Genomic DNA, 23,139 nt, shown 5'->3' with positions numbered 1-23,139 from the left:
CATACAAAATTACAAATGTCTGGATTATTTGAAAATTTGAAAGGTTTCACAGTGGTAGCAAAGGGATGCAGCTGAGTAATGGATTCTTGATTAGAGAGGAGATGGTCCTTCTAGTATGTCACAATCCTATTTCTTTTTCCTGCATCTGCATTGGATTTAATTCACATCAAGTTGACCTCCCTTACAAAGCCATAGAATGAGTGTAAGTCAGTGAGTACTAATAAGCACATTTTTCATATGGAAATCATGAGGGAGCTACCTGTCCTTATGTTCCCAAGGGGATACTGCAATAGTATAGAAAAGGGGTTATTCATTTCTTCTCTCCCAATGGAAGAACAGGGAGACAGGCAGGGCTTAGATGTCCCATCACATTCACCTTGCTGAGACCGGTGACCCAAACACTTCATTACTCATGATTCAGTACTGGGCAAGAATTCTTACTTTACACACCACCTTCCGATTGACCTTCTGGTCAATGAGACAGAGATCCAGCAGTCCACCATTGTCTAAACTGTCAGAGCTACCAGAGGAGCTTTAAGGAGATTGAAGTAAAGCTGAAGAAGGGTCATTGAGAATCAAGAGGGGAAAACTACATCTCATGAAATGCTAGATTCATCTTTGCTTAAACAAGGAATACTCAGAGGTACATCATTGATAGACTCTAGAGCCAAACTGACTAAGCAAGTTCTATTTAAGAAGGATTTTCCAACACAAACAGAATGAAGCTATAATAACATGCTCCTTCAGGTACAGTATCCATTTAGTTATGGAATCCTGACAGTTCTTATATCTAGTAAAGTCCATCCTTTCCTTTGCTAATACAGGTCTATTTATTAATCTATGTTAGGTTTTTTTTATTGTCCCTGTTTAGTTCTTGGTTCTGTTAATTGCACTAAAGCTGCATTGAACACTCATATTCTTGTCTGGAATTCTAATGTCTTATTTAGTCCTGATGATCCCACCTCTTCTGTATTCGCTCCCGGATGAACTATACTTTCTGTCTTACATTATTGACTGATAGATGAAATTGACAAAAGTAAAAGTATTATCAAGACTTTAAACTTGACCATTTGTCTTGATTTTAATGTACCAATCTTCTATGGCTTTGGCCAGATCTTCAGCAGCAGAATTTTGGAAGACAGAATAACATAAGAATGCTGACTAAACACTATGCTTTCGGTTATCCAGTTTTGGGAAACTCCTATATTGACAGCATTTACTGTAGACCTCATTAAATTTTATTAGTCATGTTTCAGGTATATCTAAATCTCCAATTCTGATATTTCAGAATCTATTAATACATAAATAGAGAAAACAGTTTAAACAACTTATCCAATTCCATCTATCATTTTGAAGATTAAAAATAAATAATCCTAAAGAATTTATATAATTTGAGTTACACTATTATTTAAAAATAAAGTTAGGTAATTGGTCTCAGGGTTTCTTTACCAAGTGATTTCCATGAACCCATGAAAGAGACTCTCCATAAACCCTTAAAACCTAATAAACTGGTCTACTAAACTTCCAAGTAAATTCTAGCCCTTTTGACATTCCGTGTTTTTTGATGCCATGCCAGATAGTTTCCACATGATAACAGAGCATCATTCCTGGGATTTTCTAATGTGATACGGAAGGCACCTTGACTTATAATCTCAAAAATCTTCCTCTTTTGCCAAAAATTGTATTTTACTTTTGTTTCATATGAAATGTTAGGCAGACACACTTACCACATTGACAATGTCTGTTAAAGATCTGCTTGCAGTAGAGGAAGAAGAGTCCAAGGAAGGCCAGTGCAAACACTACCAGCAAACTGCCCACCAGTGCGACAAGTGTGGCTTCCTTACCAGGAACAGTGTGTGTATCTACCTTCACTAAACTCAACTGGAAGGTACCTGTGGAACACCAACAAAATAATAGGAGAGGCAGTCAATGTGGGCAGTTAAGAGTCAGAAAAGGGCCCTAAAGTTATTTAGGCCACATCTCCTTTAGGTCATCTCTCTCAGGGCTGTTATGTTCTTATCTGATAGTAGGTAAGATTATAATGAAAAAGCAAAACTCATATGCTGCAGGCACTGTATAAATTAGCATGACTAACCAAAAGACACTGCTGTTGTGGTTCATTCATGCTATGTTTAGTAACAGAACCTAAAAAATAGAACCAAATTAAAATGCTCATCAGTAAATACTAGATCAGTAAATCGTGATTTACCCCCAAGACGTCATAAAAGACCTTTCATTGATTAATATAAATAACCCAGTGGAGAAAAACCAAGTGAAGAATAGCTTGATGACCTTTATAGAAAAATGCTGTAAAATACAAAATACTAGCAATATTGTCTAAGAATATGAATATACAAGATGTAATAAAAACATTTAAACAGTAGTGAAGAAGGTAGCAGAAGAACATGCCCATGAATTAACGACACACTCTTTGTGTTCTTTACACCGTTACAGTAAAGACAACAACATACTTGCAGCCCATGTAAACAATGCATGTCATTTCTAGACTGAGTCAGTCAAGAGCTGATACATCTCAATCATTTCATTCTGTGACAAGGAACTGGGCACTACCTAGTCTAGCAATCATAGGCACATGATAGATGAAGCTTTGGCCTTTTGAAAAGAAACACGGGATTTGTTTATTGCCATAGGATAGTCTGGTAAAAAGCTGCTTAAAATTTCAGGACAGTGGTGGTTTCTGTGGAGGGAAGGAATGAAGAGGACTCAGACAGGATCAAAAGGGAAGGTTATTATGTCTGTTCTTTTAAAACGCTGAAGGAAATATTTTGAAAATAGGATTTATTATCTAGAAATCTCAGCTATTAAGGACTTTATATTTTTATACTTAAGTGTATTTTGCAAAGTCTGTTTTATTTATCATAATTTTTAGGGATTGTTAGAGATACACCAATAATTGAAAGACTATATTAGAAGACAGTCAAAAATTATAGAAGTCAGACAAACAAGTAAATGTCAAGTGGCATGGATATAGATAGATTCTAGCTCTTTTTTCAGATATTAATGTGGTCTAAAGCCTAAGAACTTCCATATACCATGTGTATCGACTCTAATAGCAATATTGACTATAATTGCAAATAATAAGTGTAGAGATGCTATTATTTGTAAAGTACATTGTAGCATTTATTATGGCACCAAACCCAGCCAAGTAGGTCACAAAGCATGAATAAAAATATTTCCTCATTTAGATTCAATTTTCAAAACAAGGGAAATGATGGATGTCCAATGAGTCTGAATGTTGAAAATTTGAGGTTTAGTCATAGGTGACTGCCTTTACCAACAATGCAATAGAAGGAGTACTAAGGAGTATTTTTCCTTCTACAGGAATAAAGATGTCTATTGACTTCGTTGACACACAGAGGTTTGGGGGAAGACAGGAGAGAAAAATAGATACACACACTGAACCTCAGAAGAAGGAGTCTGCTTTGTACATGGGATGCATTCTTGGTCCTGCAGGCCCCCGATGCGCGTCTTTCGGTAGAATCTGTGATCAGAGCAGAAAGGAATATGGAGGGATGAAATAGCAATTGATTGTAACAGTCCTTCCTGAGGTTGTAGGGGATATCTAAGAGTCTTTCCCTAATGTTTCCTGCATGGGAAGCAGTACCTACCCTTGGGGGATCTCTGACATGTGTGTTTCAGTCCAGCATTTTCCTAAGTCATCACATCCTATAGCCAAAAGGGGAGTTAAGGTCATGAGACAGGGAAGCAGGTATAGCATACCAACTTCTTCATGATTTCTGTGCAATCTGTCTAAAGCAATATTTTTACTTTAAATTTTAGACAGACTATCAGAACGATTGAAAAGCTTTTAAGCACTCATCTGTGTTTGATAATTGGTGGATATTTTATATTTAGGGATATAGTTAGGAATATATGGCTTTCCATTCATAGACCTTAATTACATGGGTAGTTAGAATACTTTTACTAGGGTCTAAGAGGTAGGATGATAAGGGACATCAAATAGCTCTAAAAAGTTCCAGAAAGACTGATATCATTTAATGGCTTACCTGGGCATACAGTCTCCACAGATAGCATTAGAGGTATTTGTGCAGTTGGCTTTCTGGACCCGATTGATGACTGCACAGGTGATGCAAGTCTGACATCTGTGATGCCCCCATGAGCTTTTATATTTTCGGGGAGGGCAGGCTGTGCAGTATGCATCTCCACCTTCTCCATAGCCACAATCCTGAAATATAGGCGTAGTCATAAAAGCTCTAAGAGTGTATCTGCTAGAAGTCAAATGAATATAGTACAAAGCAATATTTTTCAAACTACAAGTTTCCTCCATATTATTTGGTCATTGAATCAATTTACTAGGTGTAACCAACATGGAAAATTGAAATGGAAATAAACAGCATAGTGAGATAAAGTGAAGTAAAGCCAAGTGCATCAATCAAAACAAACAAGGGACGAAGAGGGAGGAGGAGAGGGAATGGGGGGAGTGGGAGGGTGTTGGGAAGAGGGGCGTAAATGGAAACTTTTATAATTTAATAAAATTACTTTCAAAAAAAAAGAAAGAAAAAAAACCTGAAAACTTTAGCTATGTGAAAACAAAAGGTTATTTCTCTTTTGTTTGTTTGTTTGAGCCAGGGTTTTTCTGTGTAGCCATAGCTATTCTTGGCTGTCCTGGAACTTGCTCTGTAGATGAGGCTTACTCACACTCGGTCTATTAGAGATTTAATGAGGGTTCTGACCTGCATTAGCCACAATGGAGCATACAAGAAAGGTTTCATTTTTGTGCTACTATGACTGAAACATCGGGTAAAAGAGAACATTTTGTCCTCAAAAATAATACACTTCACTTTTATCATACAGCACAGGACACACAAATCAACTGATCATTATTAAGCATAAAGAGTACAAGAAAGAACAATTTTACAGTATGTCAAAAGATGGGTACTAGCAAATATCTGACATGAAAGATAGTACCTATCTTTTTAATTAACCTTCACAGGTAAAACACATATTAGTGTACATTGGGTAATGATGAAAAATTACATCTTACTCTAATATAATAAAAATGTTTCAATATTCACTGGATAAGGGATTTATTCTGGCTTTTGCTTCAAGTTAGGTATCAATGCAATGCTGCTATTAATATTATTCCCAAACTATTTTTTCTGTGCATAAAATAACTGAGCACTTGAGGAGATTGTAATAGACATACTGTAAAGATTACTATAGCTTTCCTTCTCTGGAAATCAGTCTGGTGGTTCCTTAGAAATACAGGAATCAATTTACCTCAAGATCTAGTCATACAACTCTTGGACACATATCCACAGGTTGCTATATCATACTACAGAGACACTTGCTCAACAACGTATATTGCTGTTCTATTAATAATGGCCAGAAATTAGAAACAGCCTAGATGTCCTTTAGCAGATGAATGGATAAAAATGTGGGGTATTTCTGCTATGGAATATTATCTGCCTGTTCCAAAATGAATCAGTAGGTAAAGGGATAGAACCAGAAAAACATATCAGCTCTAGAAAAGTAACCTAGACGCAGAAGGACAAATATGGTATGCATTAGATGCTGTTGCCCATAGTTAAATCAATTATAATTAAGTTACACTCCAAAGAGGGGATGAATAGATCTCCCTAGAGAAAGGAACTAGAATAGATAGTTATAGACAGGTGGGAATACTGAAATAGGATGATCAAGTAATCTGGGGAAAAGAAAAGGGAGATGAGAGAGGAAATACAGGGAGAAAAAACTAAAATTAAGGGTCATTTTAGGACTAGTATGGAAACTTGATGCAGTAGACATTTCCTAAAGTATGCACATATATGAAGGCACTCTAAATGAATTTGTCAAATAAAAGGGGAGACAGAACTCCAACTGGACATTTCTTATCAAAAAAGTGGAAGCCATCAGTACAAGAAATGGGATATATCTCATTGAGTTGTTGGCCAATGTGATCCCATGGGAACACCCAAATAACTCGGGTTGTTGCCAAGAGTATAGGTTACTCTACACAAACTGACCTCAAGTCCCCATTTTGAAGACAACAACTTATGCAACTCACCTAAGATGGAGAATTCAAGTAGTTGCCTACCTAGAGGCTTCACCTATGCAGAATAGTGTTCTTGGTACCAGATGTTACTCTGCACACAAAGTAGAAGCATAAACACCAACCCAGGTATAAACTCTTTGATCTACAATGGTAACCTGCCTACAAGACATGCTAGGACCATGGTGGTAGAAAGCTTGTGGGAGTAACCAACCATACCTGATTTGATATAAGGTCTACTCCATGAGAGAGAAACCATATCCAACACTGCTTCCGGGACCAAAAACCTGAGACTAGATATCTCAGTGATCTAGGATAAGTCCAAATACCACTGTTCTAAATAAAGGAGAAGCAATAAAAGGACTCCTAATGACAATCTGCTGTACTCATAGGTCAGTGTCTTCCTCAGTCATCAGAGAAGCTTCTTTGTGCAGCTACAGCAGATGGAAAAAATAGAGAAACCTAAAGCCAAACATTATTCAGAGAGTGATTTTGGAACCCCAACCTTAAATGGGATGCCTCCATCAAATCCTTCCTCTCAGGGATCAGGGAAATCTGAAGAAGAGGAGGTGGAAAGAGTGTAAGAGCCAGAGTGGATGGAGGACATGAAGAAAACAAGGCCCTCTGAATCAACATGATCAAAAATACTCAATTTATAGAGACTAAGGCAGCATACGCAAGGCCTACACGAGTCTGCTCCAGTTGGTGTCCTAGAGCTGAAAAGAAAAGGGGACAAATGTCCCCATCCCTACCTAATTCAGAAACTGTCTTCATTTGATAGTCACTTACAAATGAAAATTTATTTTTCTCCAAGTAAGTGTCACTGGAGAAACAATCAACTCTTAAGGGTAGGCTGTACACCCAGCAGTAGATGACCAATAAAAAATGAACTCAATGGAATCCTTGGACATTTCTTGTTTCATAATGCCAGAACAGGGTTTTCCATTTCTTAAAGTTTATCTAATTTTTATTTTCATTTTTACTTTATTTATATATTTTTGTTTTCTTTTTACCCTACACGTCTTTGCATCTATATTATGGCTTCCGGTTGAAAGATTTTCTGGGATTCCTGACGATGAGAATTAATGGGTCTGTTCTGTATCTGTTTCTTGTGCCTTCTGTTGGGCTCTTTTCATTTTGTTTGTTTTTTTCTACTCTGATGTGCGAGTTTTTGTTTTATCTTATTACATTTTATTTTGTTATTTTTCCTTAGAAGCTTGTTTCTTTTCTACTGAGAGACAGAACGGGGTGTATCTGGATGAGAGGGACGGAAAACAATAATCACGATATATTATGTGAGAAAAATCCATTTTCAATAAAAGGAGTAAAACACCTGTACACTATGGTTAAAAAATTATTCTAACTCTCACAGGTTTAACAGTTATAAAATTTTTGCCTGATATTATTCATAGATATTTCTCAAGTTATAGAATACAGATAGAATATTTTTGTTTGGGGGGTTAAAAGGCCATATATATATATCATAATATCATATGATATTAATAACAGGGCTATTGAAACAAGTACCCAGTCCACCACCACCAAAGGCTGGATGGCTGAGTATATACTGGGAAGCAGTATTCTACAACCACTGCAGTCTTAGAAATATCCTTCTTCTCAAAACTCAGAGACTTCCTTCCTTTAAATGAGATAAGTAGAGAAAATGCTAAGAAAAAATCTTTGCAATCAACAGGTAGCCTAACAGAGTAATGCAAGACCCAGCAGTACCTCCCCCCAAAATATAGATGCAACAATGTTTGTACCCAGGATATAGAAAATTAGTCTTTCAAACTGACATACATAAAGAAGGCATGTATGTTAAAACAGACAACTGCCTGATAAAACGGAAGATTTTAATAAGACTTTGAGTCTCCTGGAAAAAAAAATCAGACACTATAAACATCTGTGATAACAAGAATCAAGAAAATCAGATTAATGAAAACAAGGCAATCAACAGGCACTACCAGTTAGATGAATCAATTATTAGAATTGCTTAACAAGGATTTTAAAGCACCCATAAAAACTGTTTTGACAAGCAATTACAAATTACATTTAAATATGAGAGAAAATTAAAACACCACAGCAAATAAATGACTTTTTTATTGGCAAGTTTGTTTTTTGACATAGTGCTCAAGCTGACTTTAAGCTTGAAGTTGTTTTGCTCCTGTCTTCTGAATGCTGGCAATAGAGCTGGAACTAACCACATTCAGCTCAAAGAAATTATTTTTTAAAGAGCCAAATTGAAGTTTTAAAAATAACTAAATTGATAAACAAAATTTACCGGGTACACTAATTACAGGAAATTAGAAAAATCACTGAACCTGAAGATAAAACAATAGAATGAATGCAGTTCAAACAGCAGGAAAATTAGACTAGCATAGACACAAAGAAGACAATGACTGGAGAACTTTGGGGTTATAATCAAGCAGCACATGAAAGGAAAATCAAAATTATTTGCGTCAAAAACAACCAAAGAAACAAAGGCTGAAATTTTCACAAATTTAGAAAAAGAATAACCAGATAAGACTATCAATTAGGATAGAATAAGTTCAAACAAATACAAATACAAATAGGTTATTACAGTCAAGTGGTGAAAACAATATGATAATGACACAAAAATGGACAATGGAAAAAAAAACCCTAAGGATCCAACATGAGTGTGCATAACCACATCCATCTACTATTCTACAGAAATGCCCAAAACATACACTGGAGAAAAAACAGCATCTTCAACAAATGGTGCCGGGAAAACATGATGTCCCCATGTAGAAGAAAGATCTCAGACCTGTGTCTCTAGTCTTTCACAAAATTTAACTCCAAATACATCAAAGAATTAATGTGAAATCTCAAATGTCTAGAGAAAAAAATATCTGAAGCATATTGTGTGAAATGAGTGTAGGAATGGACTTTCCAAATAGGATTCCAATTGCCCAGAAATTGAGGTCAACAACTGACTTCACATAATTATAAAGTTTATAATCATAAAACTAAATAGTTTCTGTATAGCTAAAGAAATGATCACATGAAGAGTTCTCCCACAGAATGAGAGAGAATCCTTGTCAGTCCTGCATCTGGCAGAGGATTAACACCCCCAAAAAATGTAAAGATCTCAAAAACCAAACAGACAAAAATAAAAACAATTCACAAATAAACCATTCAAAAAATAGGCTTGAGATAAGGAAAGCATGGAGAAGCCAGGTATAAATGATCTGATCAGGGAAATGGGGCAGAGAGGCTATAATTATGGAAGGGAGAAGGAGATAAATATAGAAGAAACGGGAATGAGGATAAAATAACAGTAAGCATGTCTAAAAAAGTCACAAGGAATCACACTATTAACTATTTACCAAAAATCTTATTAAACATAACTCTATGCATAAATATATGTACATATGTTAAATAAAAAGGAATTTTTTAACATAAAAATATATTGACATATGCTCTCGGTTGACAATGTTCCTTCCAAGAGCCCAAACCAACCTAACACAAAACCCCAACACTAGGCATAAGGAGCCTCCATTTGAATTTTTGGCCAGGGTTGTCCAAGAGACTCCTAAATAAGCCTTTTGCTATTAAGAGTGATTGCCCTCAAAAGAAGAAGGTAAGTCCCTGTTGCGAAAGACACTATGCACTTTAGGCACAGGGCTCAGATGCCCCTGTGCTGGAACTAACTCGAATGTATCCTCCATGAGGAGTAGCTTTCATGCTTCCAGAAGAGACCATGGAGCCATGCACAGCTTCCAAAGGAAGAACACAACGAACAGTTGTTACTGCCCAGTTATGACGCCTATGAAACACAACACTGACTTCCATGACACAATAAACCTAATAGGTACAGCAGTGGCATACACACCTTGGTGGTAACCAAGAGCTTTCTAATTTCACTTGAGACTGGCTCAACAAGAGAGACATCATACCTGGTACAGGAAACCTTTTCAATTGCCTAGTGTTAGTGAAGTCAGAGATCTGAAAGAAGTTACAACTGCTACTTAACTAATTCATCAATATCTTCAACCACATTCTAAATATCTGTCTTGACACCCACAGATAAGTGTAGTCCTAACCTCTTATCAAGGAAACTTATCTTTGCAAAAGGAGATCATAAATAATAAAAATGCAGAGTTTTAGTGCCCAGCCCCAATGGAAACACCTACAAAACAACTTCTATAGCTAAAACTCATGGAATGTTAAGGATAAAGAAGTTTGCAATGAGACTGTTTCCTGGTAATGTCAGAAATACACCCATAGTCTTACCAATGTGAAGGCCTAAGCATGACCAGAACAAGGACAACAACATAGACACGTTCAAGTGAATGGGAAAGGCCAGGAGGCCTCAGCCTTACACAAAGAGCTACAAGCAACTAAAGAATGCCTAGCGTGGGAGAAATAGTTTTCCCCAAAGAAGAGGACACCAATATCAAGGAGGGATGATAAAGTAATGGTAATAGGGACGAAAGGGAAGGAAGAAAATAAATGATGCAATCATGTTTTAATTTGAAAAACTAAAAAAAAAGTTTTTAATAAACCTCTCTCTTCATAACTTTTATAAATCCTATTTGCTGATTATACTAAAGTATAATGTCTGATACCAATTAACAATTATATTTATAGTGGGTGGGTGTGGTGGTATGAATAAGAAAGGCCCATAGACTCATATATTGGAATGTTTGGTCATCAGAGAGTGGCACTATTTGTAAAGGCATAGGAGATGTTGTCTTGTTGGAGAAGATGTGGCCTTATGGAAGAAGCTGCATCACGGAGGGAGTGGGATTTGAGGTTTCAAAACCCCAAACCAGTTCCAGGATCTTTCTCTCTCTTCCTGCTGCCTGCAGGAAGTTTAGAGTTCTGGTTGTAGAATTCTAAAGTTCCTTTCCCAGTGCCATATCAGCCACATTCTGTTGTGCTTCCTGCCATGCTAATGCTGAACTAAATTTCTGAAACAAGCAAGCCTCAACAAAACGCTTTCTTTATAAAAGTTTCTATGGTCATGGTGGACACTTAAATGGAAGTGATATTTCTATATTCATAATTGAAAAAGAGTTGAAACCAGCAGACCCTGAAAATTACATGTGTGTATTTTAGTACTTAAAAGGCTATGTAAGTAATACAAAGAAATACAATAAAATGGCACAAATAAATCAAGATGGAATCCTAAAAGATACTTTTATGTAACCAGCAGGAAGGCAAGAAAAGACAGCGAAAGGAATAGGAGCGGAGAGAACAAAACTAAAATGGTAGCCTTAAGCTCTAAAATGCCAATCAGTAATAATCTTAAATTTAAATCATCTAAGCAAAGCAATTAAAAGGCAGAAATGAGCATTGTAGATAAAATCAGATGCTATCAAATTACCCCCAGTAGCCATTTCTTCCACTGATGAATGAATCATTTCCAAAGAATTAAAAAGATGCAAATTATCATTTAAAACTCTTGTTGAGAATCATCTTTCATAGGTAGGAGGCAAAGGGAATTTTGTTTTTAAATGATTCAGATTCCCAAATGCTTTTGCTGCTAATCAGTTTTATAACCATGAAACATTTATCTTAATTTTATCATGCTTTGATGATGCTGACACAAAATTTTGATGCTCATCATGGAGTAGGTTTAGAGATTTCTTTTGAAAAGTTGTTTGTACCATATAAAAACAATTAGCTAACAATCATAATCAAGAATGGTTTGGTTTATCTGCAAATATACAACATTTTAATTTTAAGAATTTATTACTATACTAACAAAATAACATGGTAAAGACAAAATATATAAAAAGCACATATAAAATAATGAAATACAAATAAATTGAAATATTTTCTGATTTTAATATATTTGTTTAATTTATAAATGACTAAAAAATATTTTATTTGGCAATGTTGGTCTACTTAAGCACCTTACATGAGTAGAATTCAAACAGTAAACATTGCACTAAGAAACAGTTTACAGGTTAGTATATTTCTCTATCAAATATTTAAAAAGTAACAAAAATTCTCATAAAGTTTCATAAATTAGTAATTTAACATTACAGAAGAAAGCATAAAATTAACAGATGATAGAAATATGCATTATTCATTTTTTGGGTTTGACTTCTGGGACATGGAAGCTTTATGCAGTATTGAAAATTCATGTAATTGTAATGGAAATTAGTAAAAATGTTCAAAAGTGGTATCTGTTCATATATTTCAAAAATATTAAAATTGTATTTAGTTTACCAATTATACTTCTAGAAAAATATCCTGAGGAAGTACTGTTAATTTTCTGCAATAGTTTGTTTTCAGTGATATTTATTTATAATTCATGAGTGAAACATAAAGTTAAATAAAGGTAACTGAACAGAAATGTTGTCATTACCAACTAATCAAAACACCATGGGCCTTCTTTAGTAATCAATAGCTGATTTCATTCTAGGTACTACGATGACCATGCTAAAACTGGTTTCTAAATTTGTTTAGTCAATCATGATATCACTCTTTTTTGCCAAATGCAAAGTTCCCAGTCAACCTACCTGGTATATAGACATGCATTGCCCAGTTACATATCATAATATATAAAGAAAAGTCTACTTGGAAACATGGGGAAATATTTATTTCCCAGTAGATGGAAAACTCTTTTGGCTTTGTCTCTGCTTCATGACTTTTGTGGTGTGGAAATATGATTCTTTGGGTTTTAACAACGATGGAGCCATGAGTATGTAAACAGAAGAGCAAAGATTTCAAAATACCAGAAAAGAATCTGTGTCTTTGATAAGATTGATGATCAGCAAAGCACACCACAAAGTTGTCTGTATCAAGACTTCAACATGTCCATACATGGGCCCATATATTAAGTCACTTCAAATTTTAATGACTATTTTTCATGCTAAAGATAGACAAGTTGTTGAAATTGCAAAAAAAAATGCTCTAATTAAATTTATTTTAAATTGGTACACAAAAGTTAAACATGACACTGTATCAGCTGAACCAAGCTCTCGGCATTCATTTTCATGTTTGCCATACATCATCTTCTGAGAATAATCCACTTATTGCTAGGCCTTTTTATTGATTGTGTGTGTTTTTTATGGTGTTTAGTTTTTTTCAGTACATTTATGATCTACACAACACTTTCTTTCATACTACTAACTAGCAGGTATTTTTTACCATTCTCTAAGATGTCTCTTTGCTCAATTGTTTTTTTTGCAGTATAGAAATATTTTAATTTCATAAAATTTCATCTACCAATCAATGTCATAGTAGTTCTATCAGATAGTATTTGATTTTATTTATATTTTAAGTTTTACTCTCACTTTTAGGGTTATAGGTCTATTCAGCTTGGCCAACAACGTTTATTGATGAGATTATCATTTCTTCAAGTATGATTTCTTAATCATGATTTTTTTAAAAAAATCATATGGTTGTAGCAGTATGGGCTTATATCTGGGTCCTATATTCTGTTACACTGATCCATAGAAGTGAACTTTTTTGCTCATATAGTGCTATTTTTATTGCTATGGTTCTGGAGTACAACTTAAATAATGAGTGGGTATATGCATTTCTTTGTTTTTTTTTTCCTCCAGAATTGATGGAAATATCCAGGGTCTTTAGTGTAAGCACATAGATTTATTTATTTATTTCTATTTCTGTGAAGAATGGCATTGAGATTCAAAAGGGATTATATTGACTATGTAGTTTTGGTTTTGGCAGTGGAATCATTTTCAGAATATTATTTTCTAATTTATGAGAATTGGTGGTCTTTCTATGTGTCTTAGATTTTTATTACTGTGATAAAACACTATGACCAAAAGCAACTTGGGGAAGAAAAACTTTCTTTCAAGCTTAGAGTTCCACATCACAGTTCATCATTCAAGGAAATCAGGGCAGGAACCAGGAAGTAGAAACTGAAGCATGCTGCCTGCTGTTTTTCTCACTGAGGCTTGATTAACCTGCTTTTTAATAGTGCCTGGTATCATCAACCCAGGAGTGACACCGCCCAGAGTGAGCTAGAGCTTCCCATATCAATCATCAGTCAAGGAAATGAACTGCTAGCTTGCCCAAAGGCTAATTCTGTGGGAGCATTTTTCTCCTTTGTGGTTCCCTCTTCTTAAATGACTCTAACTTATGTCAAGTTCACATAAAACTGACCAGCACACTGTCTTCTCAAGTCTTCTTCATCCTGCATTGAGTATTGAGATTTTATTTAGTTATTTACCTCATCTTAGTTTAATTTTGTTAAGTCACATGTCTAGTGATTCATTCATTTTTTTTAGATGTCTTAAGTTGGTGGGAGACATTTTTATAAAATGTCTTAAAAGATTTTTCCTGAATGCCATTGATATCTTTTATAAAATTTGACATTTCACTTGCAATTTTGGCAATTTTGATTTTGTTATGATCTGCTAGCCTGTCACCTGGGTATCCAGACCTTTTAACATACAGGAACCACTCAGTTCCAATCCCTCTTTCCCTTTCACCTAGGCAAGTGGATCTCCTGCCTCCTCCAGCCTGCCTCTTCTCTCTTTTTGTCCCTCTTCTGAAGAGGTGACTGCTGCTTCTCTCTCTCTCTTCCGCCTTCTCTTTCCCTTTTCCCCTCTATAACCCACTAAATAAACTCCAGTGACCCCAGAGCCCCTTGTGGGACCAGCCTCCCCCAACTTATCTTAAAAAAAGAATAACAGGTTTCCCTTCTTTTTCTCTTAACAAGTTTTGTTAACTTATTTTTTCAAAGAACCAAGTCTTTGTTTAATTAATTATCTGCTTTGTTTTATTATTGTGATTGATCTTTCAATTATTTTAATTTCATCCTGGAAAGTGGTTATTTCTTTCTTTATATTGATTTAGGGTTTGGCTTTACTTGCTCTTCCAAAGCCATAAGTGATATTAATAAATTATTTATTTGTAATCTCTGTTTGTGTGGGTGTGTGTACATGCATGCAAGATCACATGCAAATCACAGATTTTCTTCAACTAATTTTTTGAGAGAAAGCCTCTCAATGAGTCTGGAGCTCACAAATCCAAACAGACTAGCTTGCAACCAAACTGTAAAAATCCTTTTAGCTATTTCTCTTTAGAATAAGATTATAGGTACATGCTGCCGGGTATGGATTTTTTTTTTATGGGTGCAAGGTGTCTAAATTCTGGTCCTCACATGTATAAAGCAAATACTTTATTAACTGAGCTATCTCCTCAATATAACTTTTCTGGATATAGATGTCAGGTGAAAATTCTGATGGTTAGACAAAAGTCAGCCTTCCTTAGGAACTTGTGAAGCTAGTTCCCCTCTACCAAAGGAACCGTTTCCTTATCACTTTCAGAAGGAATAAATGACTATTTCTGATGCTTATTAGCATACCAAAGGATATTCTGGCCTGAGGCTTCCTGAGTATCACAAGGACCTGTTCCATATTTCAGTCCATCCTGGCAGTCCATCAGTCCCTTACTTTAACTGTCTCCAGCTCATGGGCCTCCCTCTCCATAGCTTCTCATAATTTCTTCTTTTAATTTTAACTTTGCTATTTTTGTTATGCTCTCTCTCTCTCTCTTTCTCTCTCTCTCTCTCTCTCTCTCTCTCTCTCTCTCTCTCTCTCTCACACACACACACACACACACACACACACACACACACACACCTCTTAGTTTAGTTCTCTCTTACACTCTCTTGGTCTCCTTTCCCCATACTCTTTTTCTTTCTTGCTCTTACTCTCCACCCTTGCTCTCATTGCCAGGTTCAGTACACTGGCTATGTTCATTGTACTACTTTCTCTCCCTGTTCTGGACTTTTCCAGATGCCTCTGACTGTACTCTCCCTCATAGCTCCAATAAAACCTTTTCCTCAACTATACCATGGAGAGGTCAAGTCATCAGTTTATACAATAGTAATGATATATCTATATCTATGTTTATCTCTATCTATCTATCTATCTATCTATCTATCTATCTATCTATAGAGAGAGAGAGAAAGAGAGAGAGAGTTTTAACTACTCTGATTTTAGGAAAGTTTTTTTCAAGATCTTTTCAGTTCCTTGCCATTTTGTGATTGATATGCCTTCTGAGCCTGGATAGCCATTTTCTTAGTTTAGGTTTTGAAAGCTTTTTATAATGGCTTTATTGAATATACTGTTTTTGACTCTCTTATATTTAATAGAATCGAAACACAATTGCATTATTCTCTCTCTTCCATTTCTTCCTTCTAGCACCTTTAATATATTTTTTTTCTGGGATTTTATCTAATTCGATCTCACTGTGGACCGGTACTATGATATTTTCCAAGGGGAGAAGATCATATTTCCTTGATTTGTTCTCTTCCTTGTTCCATTCCATTGAGATCTATGCATCTGAGTTATTCATTGATTGGGTTTATCAGTTGTTCTATTGCAGTCAAAATATTATCAGTATTCAATTGATATAATTTATATGCATAATTTAGAATTTATACCCCTGTCATGTACTCATTGTGCCTGGTAATTGTTAGGAATATTCTCTAATACGAGCTCTCTGCCGATGCAAGATCCCACTCAAGCCAAATCAAAACAAACCAAATTAGAAGATATCCAGGCTTAATTGGACTCCTGCACTCTCGGGTGATCCCAAGGGAAACCAGAAAGCTGACAATGTGACTACGTGGGAAAGAGGGAAAACCACGTGTTTATTTTGGGGGGAGCAGTTTAAATAGCCTTGGGGAGTGGTCTTGACTTTTTTGAGGGGAGGTGTCAAATTTTGGTGGGCTACCTTGACCCTTTTTGGAGGGGGGTCAAGTTTCAAGGGGCACAGGGGGCAGCGCCTCCAAAGATGGAGGCTGGAGACGGGGATTTACAGTAATATTTGAATATTATCTGTAGAATCAGCCACATTGCTGGATAAAATTCTATGAAAGTATTCTTTTAGCCAATTAGTAAGCATGATCCTTTTAACTTCAGTAACTATTGGAGGACTAATGCATATGGGTAGTATGGTGAATAGTAGAGTATTACCGAGATTCTAAGGAGGAGGGATGTGGTCTAGATATGGATAGGGATTTCTGTTAAATTAATTGGAAGAAAATTAAAATGAGGAAAAATATTTGGGAGCAGAGCATTGGTATATTGTTAATTTCTATAGTTTAAACATTTTTTTAAAAAGTTTGGAGATATAGAGTTAATAAGAAAAAGAAGTGGGGGCAGGAAAGACAAAATATAAAAAGAAGTAGAAATGAGTGAGAAAATATACTGTTTGTATGTAGGAAGAATATCACATGGTACATAATAGTACAATGGTTTAAAAGCAAACAAAACACTCATGCAAACTTAACATTGTGTGACCTAAAGCATAACCATTATGAAGCATTTATTCAAGAGTTAAGATTAAAAGACAAAAAGAAAAATTAAAATTTACAAAACTTTCAACAGTAGCAAAAATGTATAGTAAAAGCACTTTGAATTTAAAACATCATGTCAGTCAATATTTCTTTTATCCTGGGATGGATTTTGAAATTTTTCCTTCCCTTCAAAAGTTTCATGTGGCAAACTGCACTAATGGGAGAGTTGCAGTTTGTTTGTTATTCCAGTAGACATCTGTAAAGCCTGATTTTGTGTATGCATTGTCCCATAGAGGTTAGCTAGCATCACTTTGGTTTGAGCATTTGGCACAGCCACAGTGAGGTGAGCAGTGCAGCTCTCGGTTCCCTCCTTGGTACTCTCTGTGGTTTGGCAGCACTGTTTGGAGAAGACAGCTTGGGATCTGTTGCCGTGGGTTCCCATTGACTAAAGCAACAGACTTGGTTTAACAGAGTGTGTCAATTGCCCTATCACATTTCAGGCCCTGGACCCACCCAGCTCTCAGTTTTGTGGCAGATCTTTCTTCAGGCTCTGTCACAGTGTTGACGTACTGGTACTCAGAAAGGGGAAGGCGGTATGAGCTTTGGTCCTGCAGTTCCCGCTTAACCTCAACCGGAACCCTGCTGCGAGATGGAAAGCTTTAGTTCCAAGGCCTCATCTCCAATTGCTAGCCAGTCCTTGGTTCTCAGCTAACTGTTACTGCAGCTCTGCTGAGTGTATGTACTGCAAAGTGCTTCCCTGTGGTTTCCAATTACCTCACCAGAGCCAATTTGTGCAGCTAGGCACTAGTTCACAGCCACTCCTGTCTGCCTCCCCACAGAGATCTCACTTGGCTTAATAAGCCCATTTAGAGCTACTGTCTCTTGCAAGGATAAAGAGGACCCTGTACTCTCCTGTTTTCTTTCAGTGGGTTGCATCATGAGATCTCTAATCTGCCAACTTCCCTAAAAATGCCTATTTTTAATTAATTTTTTTTTGGAGAAACATCCAAGCTGTTTTATAACACGACTTCATTCTACATCCTTACCAGCATTAAAAACAACATCTTCAGTATTATTTCTTTTCAAAATCTTGCTGTTGAAAAGTCTTTCGCTGGTTAGTGATGTAGCACATGGTTTCATGGCCCTGTAGGTTATTTGTATGTCTTCTTTTGGAAAATGTTACTTTCAATTTAATGCATCTTACTTAATTTGAAAGAAAGACGGGACCCAATTGTACCTGACTCCAAATGCATTTCTTCGCTATTCATTGTCACTGAACAAGTTGCACACACTCTCTGAACTGTGGTTGTCTAGTCTGTAAAATGAGGCTCACAATAGTTTCCTGGCAGAACAGTTATAAAACCAAACAAAATAATGTCCTTGAGAGAGTTCTTTACAAAGTCCAGACGACCGGACAAATAGAAATTCTTTATAGTTAAAGTTTTCCAGCAACAGTATTGCCATATTTGTGTTTCTTTTTCTGAACTTTCAAGTGGTGTGGAAGTAAATGGTAGTCAGAGAGGCACTAAGTCAAATGGACCTTTCATTATGATCTTCCTTTTTTGAGTTTCATGACAGCAGCTTAATGGATTAACAGACCTCTTTTTCCCTCAAAGAAGTGCAGTTTTGCCAATGCAGATGGTTTTAAAGGTAATAACCATGTACACGAGAGGAACATTTGTAAACCATTTATCATGAAGACTAATGTGGTACTTAAAAGAGATATTTTTTGTCAAGACAAGAAATTTGTTGCATTAGCTTCATCCTAATAACCAATATGACCTGTCCTGTGGTAGCCTTGCCATGGCCTTGGAATTCCTCCACAACCCTATGGGCATCCCTCTGTAGAATACATGTTAAAACTAGAGTTAATACTAACTTTTGATAGCCTTGGGCTTAGATCTTTTTTATTTTTTTTAACTTATAAATGGAAGAAGGAATTAGGATAAATATTTTTTTTTATTTTTTTCAGTCGACAGAACATGGTATTTACTTAAAAACCCCTGAAGATTCTTAGTGCCCTTAGAAAAATGATGTTTCTGATCAAAGTCCCCAAGTTATCAGACTTATATTTTCCTTCCCCTTTCATTGTGTATCACTCTCTTTATTTATGAATCAGTTGTGTTAATCTTCTTATCCATGAAACAATACTAATTTGTACTCTACTTGGGATTGCGTTAGCTATACATCATTCCCAGGAAGCAGTTAGTCAGGGAGCTCTTCCCAGCTTCCACTCTGCATCATATCAACATAAGTTTGTTCTTGGGCCCTCAATGTGCGTGTGTGTGTGTGTGTGTGTGTGTGTGTGTGAGAGAGAGAGAGAGAGAGAGAGAGAGAGAGAGAGAGAGAGAGAGAGAGAGGCGGGGGGTCTTACAATCATACTGGTCACTTTGCAAATGTGAGACAAGTAATTGATGAATGAACAAATGTGCAAAAACCAAACATACGCATACAGAAACTTTACTGACTTTCTATTGATAGCCTTTATGGTAAAATCTAATAGCAACTGAAGAAGCAACAAGGGATGTGAAGTAAGTAAAAATTAAGGAGTCCCTGCCTTGTTCTCAGTTTTCATTGCTTTTCTTTTTATTCAAAAATTTACCTTTAATTGGACCATTCTATGCTTCACCTGGTTTCTTATCCCTGAATCCTTTCTCAGACAGTTTTCTTAGTGAAGCAGACCCTTCAGAACAGAGGCCACATCAGCTTTCGTGATTCTTCTGTCTTTCACAATCCCCAAACCTGGTATTTGTTTCTAAACCTTATTAAATGTACTTTGCTTTGTTTAACAGATTTCTCTCATCCAAAAATTCTGAACCTTTATATTTACAAATCTCTTTATGAGGTACCGCAGTATTGCATTAAGCTCTCCCTGGCCTCTGAGTCTGCTAGCCTCACTTCTTGATTGAACACTGACTACTGTTGCATACGATTTGTATCTCATTGTATCTGCCCAACTGAACTGAACTAATAAGAGTTGAGAATTGATGAAACTTCTAATATTGTCCTTTCTTAAATTTTTTCTTAAACATTTGTTTCCTTATTTCTTTCACAAGACAGACAGACAGACAGACAGACAGGCAGGCAGACAGACAAACACACACACACACTTCCTGGTTTCTTAGATGTACAAAAGAAAAGCACTGATCAGAAGGGTTTACCTTGGAGAGCTCCTGTCCAGGGCCACACTGTTGGCAGGTGACACAGTGTCCCCATTGGTCCCGGTACTCATTTTCTTGACAGTCCATGGTGAAGAAACTATGGGTGCAGAAAACAATTACTACTGAGAAAACCAGAAAATTTTCAAGCAATGGCATTCCTGACACCTTGTTTCTGTGTCTTCTTAACTGTGGCTTTTAGTGAGAATGGCCAACAAAGGAAAACTAATGTAGGTAAAACTTTTAGAGTACAGACAGTGTGCCCAGAACTCTTCTAAATGCTTCCTATGTGACAATATATTCGATTCTCAAAAAATGACACAAATTATTATGAATTCCATGTTACAAGTAAAAAAAAGGCACAGGGACAAAGAAATTTTCAGCTATACCAGGAGCTCACTGTCAATAAACAAAGAAACAAACAAGCAAGCAAATAAATAAGTAAAACAGTTGGATTCTTTCTTTCTTTCTTTCTTTCTTTCTTTCTTTCTTTCTTTCTTTCTTTCTTTTTCTTTTTGAGACAGGGTTTCTCTGTGTAGCTTTAGAGCCTGCTCTGGAACTTGCTCTGTAGAACAGACTGACCTTGAACTCATGGAGATTTGCCTGCCTCTGCCTCCCAACTGCTGAGATTAAAGGTGTGTGCCACCACTGCCTGGTTAGTTGGATTCTTTCTTGTAGCTACAAACAAATGTGTGAAAATCTCTTAAGAATTTAAAAATCACTTTCACACTCATTTTATTATATTTGCAAATATATTTTTTTTCACTTAAGCAATGTGAAAACTATCTTCCTTTGTGAATGAAAAAATTGAAACATGATTCTTCTTTGCCAAAGTGTCTGATTACCCTGACTGGCCCATTCCATTTCAACTTGCAGTCTTGGATGGATTACTAATGACCTCAGTTACTTAAACCAAAGAAAATGAACATCATGCTTCCGTCTTGTACATCAGACAGCTTTTTGAAAGGATTAAATGTGTTAAGGTCTTTAGGTAATCATGAGGAACTATATAAGTAAAACAGAGTTAATATGGAGATAGGTAGCTTTGCCCAAACACAATTTTTATAACATGGTGCCTGTCTCTCTAAAATAAAACTCATGATGGGACTTTTTTTTGTTACTCCCAATCTCTTGTAAGACTGTATTTCAGGTGGGTTCTCAACATACTGATAGACCTTAATATATGCTTCTAATTATAAGAGAGGACAGTGTGACTACCAATCATCTCCACAAAGGTCACCAATAGAAATAGATGTGTTGGTTGGCATTTTTGTTGAAGTATAACTTTTCCCATAACTTTTCTTTCCAATTTCTTCATTCAATGGAAGGTGTCCTGTGACACCTTTTCACTTTTGGCACAAAGTGAATACACTTTCTCCTCTGTTGTTTCAAACTGTCAGCCTCAGAAGGCAAGCTTCTCATCGTCATTCTCTATACTTCTCGTTGAGGACAAAAACTATTAGTAGTCTCTTGACACTCAACAACAAGGGAATTCAGGATTATGGTAACAAATTTAGTATGGAGTATCTAGAGAAAACTTTTCCTGCATGGTTTTCTTTTCAAAGAAAGAAAGGTAGGAAGGAAGGAAGGGAGGGAGGGAGGGAGGGAGGGAGGGAGGGAGGAGAGAGAGAGAGAGAGAGAGAGAGAGAGAGAGAGAGAGAGAGAGAGAGAAAGAAAGAAAGGAGGAAAGACAGACAAACAGATACAGATATTGACAGGGTCCACAAAGCAAAATTCCTCTGAAAGCTACTGGCCTATTTTCAGTTTCGTTTCCAAAGCCCAGTTCAGCAAATAAACATTAAATTGCCTGAAGCATAGTATCTCCCTTTAGCCCCAGTTTGAGAATGCTGTCTAGGTAGGCTTTCCACACATACCCAGGACATAGCAAATAAACACAGAATTTTTTTGTCCCTCTTTTTTTAAAAATGAAAACAATTATCCAAAACATAAATTAAATTGTCTCTCAATTGGAGTTTAAAAACTATTTTCTTTGAAAAAACAAAGCCATGTATATGCTAGACTCTTCTGAAGTATCTTGGTTATTTTGATAAAACTGCCTAATAAGTAATAAAGGTCATCACCATCAATAATGTGAGGCCTTATATGAAACTATTTCCTGTGAAATGCAGTGTCCTTCAGCAGATGTTAATTTATGGTAAGAATAAGAAACAATAATCAGACATTGTGAATACAACTATCCTTATATATCCTATTTCTGACTCTGTCCTCCTATGAAGTGTTACAGAAGATGTAGTTTTGAACAAGTCAGTAATGCACAGTCAGACCTATGAATTTTTTTAGTAAAGAATCCTAATGCCCAATACCAAGTTAGTACAGAAATTGTAGTCCAACAGCGCTTGCTGTTTGTTAGTTTGTGAACACACTTACTTTCCTGGCCTATGATTAATTATGTATGTGTCTCGGAAACTTAGATCGTTTCTCTCTCCAATTGTGCTTTTCCAGACAATTCATTGTAAGCCCATGCCAAGCAGACTTGAATGTGAATCAGAACTCCGCCATTTACCAGCCTTTAAAATGGTTTTCTTATTTTACCCTTAAATTTTTTTATGTTAATAATACAAAGCCTCCATGGTAATTTATAAAGAACTAGATGTTCTTACATATGTTTAGGGACCTAGTATGGTCGGACAGTGGTGGCGCATGCCTTTAATCCCAGCACTCAGGAGGTCGAG

General features: G+C 36.1%; 1 protein-coding gene across 2 annotated transcripts in view; it reads right to left on the bottom strand.

Moving 5' to 3' along the window:
* Nucleotides 1-23,139, bottom strand: part of Eda2r (ectodysplasin A2 receptor) — a 47,357-nt gene that overhangs the window by 6,888 nt on the left and 17,330 nt on the right. For both annotated transcript variants that reach the window (XM_048418010.3, XM_087902738.1), the window contains exons 3-6: nt 20,450-20,546; nt 4,029-4,207; nt 3,417-3,502; nt 1,728-1,892 (exon numbers count right to left, since the gene is read on the bottom strand). In XM_048418010.3, coding sequence (XP_048273967.2) covers nt 1,728-1,892; nt 3,417-3,502; nt 4,029-4,207; nt 20,450-20,536 — 517 coding nt within the window. In that variant the 5' untranslated portion in view covers nt 20,537-20,546. The remainder of the gene's footprint in view (nt 1-1,727; nt 1,893-3,416; nt 3,503-4,028; nt 4,208-20,449; nt 20,547-23,139) is intronic.

This window comes from Myodes glareolus, chromosome X, assembly GCF_982192425.1.
Source record: "Myodes glareolus chromosome X, mMyoGla1.1, whole genome shotgun sequence".
NCBI lineage: Eukaryota > Metazoa > Chordata > Mammalia > Rodentia > Cricetidae > Myodes > Myodes glareolus.
This window is presented reverse-complemented; position numbering and strand designations above follow the sequence as displayed.